The following is an 8153-nucleotide window of genomic DNA, read 5'->3' as shown; positions in this document are numbered from 1 at the left end:
GCCTGGCAGCGGGCTTTCAGATGAGTGGTGTCGCCTTCTCCATCATCCTTCTTGTCCTGGTGACGGTGTGCACTGTCTATTCGGTCGGCCTGATGATGCAGGCTGTGGAGATGACCGGCTATAATTCATACGCGGAGCTCTCAAAGAAACTGTTTGGCCGGGGGTGGGACCACTTCACGGTGGTTCTCACGTGGTTGTTCACCTTTGGCACCTGTGTGGGATATGTCATAGCCATTGGCCGTCTCCTTGAGCCCGTGCTGTCCGATCCGTCCCTGCCGGAGTTTTGGCGCTCCGAGGCTGGCAATCGCGCGGTGACAAGTGCAATCTGGTTTGTGGGCATGTTCTCGTTGTCACTGCCGAAGGAGATTAACTCCCTGCGCTACGCCTCTGCTGTCGGGGTAATTTGCATCTACTATTTTATTGCCTGCATCGTTGTGCACTCTGTTCAGCATGGATTTAGAGGCGGAAAACTTCGTGATGATGTCGCCATGTTCAAGTCGGGCAACGGGGCAATCGAAGGCCTTTCCATCTTCATGTTCTCGTACCTGTGCCACATGAATTGCTTCTCCATCTTTGGAGAAATGCGCAAGCCGAGCGCGAGGCGCATGACGCTCCACACAGCCTGCAGCATGGCTTTGTGTTGCATTGCGTACATTGTTGCCGGCTTTTTTGGTTACGCCGACTTTGGGGACGAGGTGACGGACACTGTTCTCGTGTTTTATGATGTCCGACGTGATGTGTTGATGGCCATTGCATACGCAGGAATTGTATTTAAGCTTTGCGTTGGTTTTGCGCTGTGCATGCAGCCCGCTCGCGATTGCTGCTATTACATCATTGGATGGGATGTGGCCACGATCCCTGCATGGAAAAATTGCCTTTTCTGTGGAGTTATGGCTCTCTGCGCACTGCTGCTCGGGCTCTTTATTCCCGTGCTGAACACCGTCTTTGGGCTGCTGGGCAGTTTCTGTGGCGGCACTCTCGGCTTCTGCCTGCCGGCGCTATACCGTATGTATTGTGGGAACTGGAGTCTGGGCACCGTGGGAATCGTGAATTATGTTTGCACGTACCTTCTCCTCATGGCTGGTGTGGTTGCGGTTGTCTTTGGCACAGGGGCCAGCCTGTATGGTGTGGTTCGGTAATGTGCCATCATGCTGGGAGAACAAGAGGGTCGACGGGCATGCTTCATTCAGCCCTTTGCGTCATGGAGGTGTCACGTGCGACTGTCTGCGAGCAGTGCGGAGTCGTGAAGGGTCCAATGCACTCCTCTGAGTAAAGGCACTCTATCACTTACCATTTTATTTAGGACCAATAGTGGATTCTTTTCTTCTTCTTTTTTTTACTGTGCCAGCTGCCGCACGCCAGGGCGTGGGACCTGTTCGCGGGCAGAGGCGACTGGCACAATTCTTTGGCACACGTCCCGTGCATGAAAATGATGCGTGTTGTATTTTCATTTTTTGTCTTCCCCGCCCCCGATTGTTCATGGCGCACTTAGAAACCGCCTTCGTTTTGCTCCTCTGCCCCTCCTGTGCAGGCCCCCGCGCATTTGCAATGCAAGGGAGGGAGGGGGGCGGAGGAGAAAAAGGGGAAGTACGTTTTATTTTATATGTGTAGGAAGGGGAGAAGACGCAATAAAGAGCGCGGGGATGCGTGGTGCCACATCTTTTTTTGTTGTTGTTCTTGTTTTTGTTTTTTCTTTTCTTTTTTGCCTTGTCGGGTGGTCTCTGCTTTAAGCCGTGTGGTGTCTCTCTTTGTGATTGGCGATGGAGTCTTTTACATGATTTGTCGAGGATAGACGAGAAGCACATTCATCCCCCTGTGTGTGTGTGTGTTTGTGCTGCTCCCAGACCTTTTTTTTTTCTCTCCACTTGCGCTCACTCCCATCCGTGTGTGGATGCTCGGGATATGCGACGCGACAGGGCGGGTTCCGCTTGGCGAGGCTCTTTCTCGCTCGTCAAGGACAGAAAAATTGCCGCAGAGCTGAATATTTGTTTGGTGCACAAGGAAACCGCCACCAAAGTGTTTTTGTTTTTAATTATTGAATGTTTTCCGGCGCAAGTGCCGAGCGTAGCAGGGAAAGGCAACTAATTAAGTGCTGACTGAGAGTGTTTGGGGTGTATGCACGCCGGAGAGAGAATGAGAGGGTCGCATCTGACCAGCCGGGTTCCTCGTTGTCTTTATTGGTTGCGTTGTGTGTATGTGTGCCCGCCTGCTCTGCTCCCTGCTTCTCTGAAAGAAGAGTGATTAGAGAGTGACTCAGAAGACTCCACATTGTTCAGCAAGGGTTTTCAGAAGATTTCTTGGCAAACGAGATGGACACCGAGAGTGGCAATATTGCTCCCGGAAACGATCCCGTCGTGGTGCCCGAACTGGGGAGTGAAAATGGCAGCGGGGTGAAGTGGAGGCGCACGAGCTCCGGAATGGGTGCCCTGCGTTGTTTCACAAACATAATTCCCTATGGCGGTCTCTTGTCGACGACGTTTAACCTTGCGAGCGCCACGCTTGGTGGCGGGGTGATCAGCCTGGCAGCGGGCTTTCAGATGAGTGGTGTCGCCTTCTCCATCATCCTTCTTGTCCTGGTGACGGTGTGCACTGTCTATTCGGTCGGCCTGATGATGCAGGCTGTGGAGATGACCGGCTATAATTCATACGCGGAGCTCTCAAAGAAACTGTTTGGCCGGGGGTGGGACCACTTCACGGTGGTCCTCACGTGGCTGTTCACCTTTGGCACCTGTGTGGGCTATGTCATAGCCATTGGCCGTCTCCTTGAGCCCGTGCTGTCCGATCCGTCCCTGCCGGAGTTTTGGCGCTCCGAGGCTGGCAATCGCGCGGTGACAAGTGCAATCTGGTTTGTGGGCATGTTCTCGTTGTCGCTGCCGAAGGAGATTAACTCCCTGCGCTACGCCTCTGCTGTCGGGGTAATTTGCATCTACTATTTTATTGCCTGCATCGTTGTGCACTCTGTTCAGCATGGATTTAGAGGCGGAAAACTTCGTGATGATGTCGCCATGTTCAAGTCAGGCAACGGGGCAATCGAAGGCCTTTCCATCTTCATGTTCTCGTACCTGTGCCACATGAATTGCTTCTCCATCTTTGGAGAAATGCGCAAGCCGAGCGCGAGGCGCATGACGCTCCACACAGCCTGCAGCATGGCTTTGTGTTGCATTGCGTACATTGTTGCCGGCTTTTTTGGTTACGCCGACTTTGGGGACGAGGTGACGGACACTGTTCTCGTGTTTTATGATGTCCGACGTGATGTGTTGATGGCCATTGCATACGCAGGAATTGTATTTAAGCTTTGCGTTGGTTTTGCGCTGTGCATGCAGCCCGCTCGCGATTGCTGCTATTACATCATTGGATGGGATGTGGCCACGATCCCTGCATGGAAAAATTGCCTTTTCTGTGGAGTTATGGCTCTCTGCGCACTGCTGCTCGGGCTCTTTATTCCCGTGCTGAACACCGTCTTTGGGCTGCTGGGCAGCTTCTGTGGCGGCACTCTCGGCTTCTGCCTGCCGGCGCTATACCGTATGTATTGTGGGAACTGGAGTCTGGGCACCGTGGGAATCGTGAATTATGTTTGCACGTACCTTCTCCTCATGGCTGGTGTGGTTGCGGTTGTCTTTGGCACAGGGGCCAGCCTGTATGGTGTGGTTCGGTAATGAGTTGATACCTGTTTTGTGGAGAGTGGCGAAGGAATCGTAGTGTTTATTTATATTTTTTGGTTCACGAACAAAAATGTTAATTAATATTTTTTTTTTTTCGTGTGTGTGTGGATGTGTTAGGGGGGGTTGTTTTGTTTGTTTGTGTCAGTGAGCTGCTGAGTATATGAGGATTTCCTTTATGAAGAGACTTTACAATTTTGTTTAGTGGTTTTTAGGAACGGTTTATGTATGGGGGTATATATTTTATTATTTTATTTTTTTTTGTGTGTGTGTGTGTTTTTTGTTGTTTGTTTTGTTTTGTTTGTTTTTATATGTGAGCGCGTGTGGGTGATGTTCGATGGCTAATGTTTTTTTAGTGCTGCGTGCGCTGCGGAGTGGAAGGGGGGGGGGGGTTATTTTTGTTTGTTTGTGTGAGTTGGCGCACGTGAAACCGCCTGTGACCTCCCGCCGTCACCTCCCCACATACGCCCCTGCTGGAATGTGCCCAGCGGGGCGCATAAATGGAAATAACACGAGATACAATTTAAGAATAGAAAAAAGGAAATAAAATGAAATGAGGTGTGGAGAAAATAAATATAACAAGGAAACCAACAAGAGGTAGTGTTATTGTTTTTGTTTTTCGTAATGATATCCCCCCCAACCCCCTGCCACCACCACCGCCAGAGAATCTCCCACAATGAACGGAGTCATGGTGTTTTTTTTTTTTTAGCACGCAGCCGGGACTTGTTGGTGTATATGAACTCATGGATTGGTATGTATGTTTGAAGGAGTGAGTGGTGGCAGCACCCCCCACACCCCGCCATGTGTTCTGAATTGTGTGCAGTTTGTGGGACTCTCTGTTTTGTCTTTTCTGGACAATAATGAGAGAAGGTAAGGGAGGGGATGCGGTGAATAAATATTCCTTTTGTTTGTTTGTTTTTTTTTATCTTGGCTGTTGCATTGTGCATTTAATGTGTATCGATGCTAACCTTCTTGGGTATTTAGTAAATTTTTACATCTATCTATCTATTCGTATCTTCCTCTATTCCTTTTCCCCTTTTTTCTTTGCTGTGTGGAGATTTTTTTCATTCTTTACTTCCTTCCGTTGATCGAAATGATGGGTTTATTCGTTAATAAGATGAAACATCTTCTGTGGTGCGTATGAACTCGCTTTGTCCCTTTTATTTATCCTCCTTCTTATGTGCTACATGATTGTCGTTGCCTTCCTTCTCTTGTTGTTTCTCTTGACAGTCTGCTGCCGCCGGTATTGGTGGTGGTGGTGGAAGGGAGTTTCATTCAATAGGCCAAAGCACAGCGTATTTGGAAAGTGGAAGGTTTTGTTGTTGTTTTTTTATTTCTGATGTTCCGGCGGTGTTGTCGATGTCATCGTCATCCATATGCAATTGATGTGAAGGATCTGGAGGCGGCCAAGCATTCGGAGGCGAAACGGACACAAGTAAACTTTAGATACGTTTTTGTCATGAGCGCGAGACGTGCGTGGATGAGGGCCAAGTGGAGTTATGACTTTTTCTTTCCGTCGGCTGGAAAGGGTGGGCCTTCGCGGTGAAACGGCGCCTTTTATTTCCAGTTTTTGTTTGGTTGTTTGTGTTTGTTTTGCCCTTTCCTGCCGAGGATGAGGCTCACTGTGTGTGAGAGGGCCAGATGTTCTCTTGGGGTTTTTTTCATGTCCTGCCGCCGTCGCTTCTGCTGCTGCTGCTCCTTGTAAATTTCTTTTTTGTGTGTGTGTTTTTTCCTTTCTGTCTCCTTCTCTTGTTTGTGTGCCTCACCAGCTGAAGAGGATGCTTGACAAAATTAAGACATTCGTCTCTCGTCAGGCGGGGCAAAAGGCAAGGAATGCCCTCGTCAGTTCGTCCGGCGCCCCGCCTTCGTTAAAAGAGGCCTTTGATCGGGCAATGCAGATGACAAACACCTTATTCGAGGAGCGGGAGTGGCAGTGCCCCTGTGGACATAAATTTCGCGCCTCGGGTGAGTGGGTTGCGACGCTTCCCATCTACTGCGAGGTCCCGTCGTGCCCGAACCCGAAGTATTACGTAGATGGACCAGGCCGGGCTCTCCTAGAGGCGAACCCATCCGGAGTGAAACTGCAGGAAGTAAAGGATGCTCCTTCTTTACCCGCCTCGTCGTCATCTCGAGGCGTTGGAGCACGTTTCCACAACCGACCGAAGTAAGTAGGCCCGTTTAGTGGCCTTCCAGAGGAGAGGAGTGGTATTCCTTCCACAAGGAGGACGCACCGCAGGAGGATACGGTGTTAGTTTTTTTATTCCTTCCGTTTGTTTGTTTGTTTGTTTGACGTTGTATGGATTTTGATTGTGTCGTGTAATATGTGTGTGTGGGTTGGTTGATTGTTGGGTGGTCTTATTAGGACTGGTATTTATTGTCATTGTGCAGATCCACCGTGTTTGCTCCTCCATTGCGGCTTTCTTGTCCTACGGTTTTTGCGGATACCCGGTCTTTTCATGACGTATGCTCGAGAGGGGGTGGTGCCGAGGAGATTGTAGGCATCGTGTACAGAAGGGGGCCGCAGGATGAAAAACAGGTTTTCGGCCCGCAGCCCTGAAAGAAGGGAAGAAATTTATTTAAAAAAATAAAAATAAAAAAGTAAAAGTTATATCATTCGGAGAGAATTAATTTTTTTCTTCTTGTTGTTGTTATTTTCTCTTCTCTTTGAATTCTCATTCATGGCGGGGAAGTTGGGAAGGTGGGACGGCATGAATGACATGTTCTTCTATTGCCGGTGATGTTTGGCGGGTTTACTGCAACATGGGGGGACGTGTGCAGGAGGAGTGAACCCGCTCCTGAAGGGGGCTGCCTGAACAAAATCCTTCGATGTATTCATTTTTCCCTCGGCCACAGTCAAGTCGCCTCATAACCTGCAAAGAAATGGATGCGTGTCACCCCCTGCCGTTATCGGATGCATTCTGTGAAGGAGAAGCTGAGAGAGAGAGAGAGAGAGGAGGAAAAAAAAGAAAAAATAGTTGGCATTGCGTTGGAGCTGTCTTCCGCCAATTTATTTTTGTCTTTGTGTCCTTTTTTTGTTTGTTTTGTATCGGCCGATGTTTGAGGCTCATGCATGCATTGCGGCCTGTCCTCTTATTCCTCTTCCCCCCTATTTTTTTTTTTTTTTCTCTCTCTCTCTCTCTGAAGGTGCCTCTACTTTAAAGGTCGGGTGTGCCAACAAAATTTTTGGATGGCGAGTAAAATCGAAGGCTGGCGGTGCGCTGCTCGGCTTCTGGAAAAAATTGTGTGGCCCTCACTTCTCGTTGGAAATGCGCTTTTCTTAGCGCCACCGACAGGGATAAAACGAGTTTCTTCACAGTAGTCTCAAGATATGATGCGCCTGTCGTATCCGATGTGGCTATATTTGAATTGCACCTCTCTGGTGCTTTGCAGGAAAACTTTTCGGACCGTTTTGCTTGTGAATGCATGGGAGTTAGTCGTGAGTTTGCGTGTTTTTTTTTTGTGTGTGTGTGTGTTGTTTTGTTTGTTTGTTTTTCTTTTATTTTATTTTATTATTACGGCCAGTCTTTGAGTTTCATGACAGTTACGTTATTTTTTTTTTTTTTTTTCTATCTTTCTTTTTTTCTTTTTATTTCTTTTCTCTCTCTCTCTCTGTGTGTGTGTGTGTGTGTGCATATTTATGTTTTCTTTTCACTTTTATAGGGGCAATAGGAGAAAAGAAAATGTCTGGCTGCGATGTCTCCATTAAGGATGCTGACACTGAGGTACTCCGGCTTATAAGCGCCAAGGTGGACTCGTTGCTGATTTTATGTGAAACGGATAGCGAGTTGCGGAATTACGCTCTGAAGTTTAAATTGGAGCAAGCGGTTGATAAAACTGCGTTTCAAGCCAAGCGTGAGGAGGGTGAGGAGATGCTTCATTTTCAGCGGGTCCTGCAAAGAATGGCTGACCTCGCACTAAGCATTGCACCCCATATAGTACGCCGCACAGGGAGACATCTGAAGGCTAAGTACGCCTCTGGGAATGATAAGACTTGTAGTGAAGCATCTAGCACTTGTGCGGAGTTTATGGATACGGATGGTATTCCACGAAACAGCAGTGTAGAGGAGTTTCGTGATGGGTCTGAGGCGTGGCTGGAAACAGGGGCGCACTTGTCTCATGTTGCCGTGGAGTTGCTCTGTCTTATTTTGGTGAGTCACCCCCGGTTGGTCAAGGCCCTTCAAATGTATTTGATGGAACGTGATGTATTGAGTTACATTGAGGACGCCCTGAGCATCCCACGTGAACACGAAATTGCATTTTTTCAAGAAGGACACAGGACAGAACATATGCGTCTGATGGCAAATCTTACCCTTGACAATGTTGAAGCCTGTTCGTTCATTGTAAGCAATTCGGCACTTCTCTCAGCAGTTCTCACGAGTACGCGGTTTGATGAGGAGAACCCTGGCATGGTGGAATGGGCTGAGTTCTGCATCCGTAATCTCTGCTGCTGCACAAAAGAGGCACATGAAAAGATACGTCGACTAATGCCTGTAG

General features: G+C 48.6%; 4 protein-coding genes across 4 annotated transcripts, besides 13 other annotated features; all 4 read left to right on the top strand.

Annotated features, from left to right (window-relative positions):
- Tc00.1047053506153.20 (amino acid transporter, putative) lies at positions 1-1139 on the top strand (the record flags this gene model as incomplete). The annotated part of the gene is made up of 1 exon (XM_800363.1): positions 1-1139. A coding segment is annotated over one exon (1139 nt), but the record flags the coding sequence as incomplete, so codon positions are not given.
- Positions 1-1450: a sequence feature (heterozygous, Esmeraldo-like haplotype).
- Positions 1451-3523: a sequence feature (areas not merged during assembly with more than two copies in the genome that could not be assigned to a particular haplotype).
- Positions 1663-1703: a microsatellite.
- On the top strand, positions 2310-3656 carry Tc00.1047053506153.10 (amino acid transporter, putative; the record flags this gene model as incomplete). Its single annotated transcript, XM_800362.1, has 1 exon — positions 2310-3656. One exon carries the CDS (start codon positions 2310-2312, stop codon positions 3654-3656), a length of 1347 nt encoding a protein of 448 aa, XP_805455.1.
- Positions 3524-5097: a sequence feature (haploid, non-Esmeraldo-like haplotype).
- Positions 3736-3757: a sequence feature (AT_rich).
- Positions 3906-3967: a sequence feature (A-rich).
- Positions 5098-8153: a sequence feature (heterozygous, non-Esmeraldo-like haplotype).
- Tc00.1047053506153.6 (hypothetical protein, conserved) lies at positions 5438-5827 on the top strand (the record flags this gene model as incomplete). The annotated part of the gene is made up of 1 exon (XM_800364.1): positions 5438-5827. The coding sequence occupies one exon, from the start codon at positions 5438-5440 to the stop codon at positions 5825-5827; it is 390 nt and encodes a 129-aa protein (XP_805457.1).
- Positions 5928-5948: a microsatellite.
- Positions 6228-6257: a sequence feature (AT_rich).
- Positions 6756-6799: a repeat region.
- Positions 7100-7166: a microsatellite.
- Positions 7209-7256: a microsatellite.
- Positions 7270-7289: a microsatellite.
- Positions 7340-8153, top strand: Tc00.1047053506153.3 (hypothetical protein, conserved; the record flags this gene model as incomplete). The annotated part of the gene is made up of 1 exon (XM_800365.1): positions 7340-8153. A coding segment is annotated over one exon (814 nt), but the record flags the coding sequence as incomplete, so codon positions are not given.

This window comes from Trypanosoma cruzi, genomic scaffold, assembly GCF_000209065.1.
Source record: "Trypanosoma cruzi strain CL Brener 1047053516273 genomic scaffold, whole genome shotgun sequence".
Taxonomy (NCBI): domain Eukaryota; phylum Euglenozoa; class Kinetoplastea; order Trypanosomatida; family Trypanosomatidae; genus Trypanosoma; species Trypanosoma cruzi.
The sequence above is the reverse complement of the archived record's forward strand: the minus strand, read 5'-3'. Positions and strand labels throughout refer to the sequence as shown.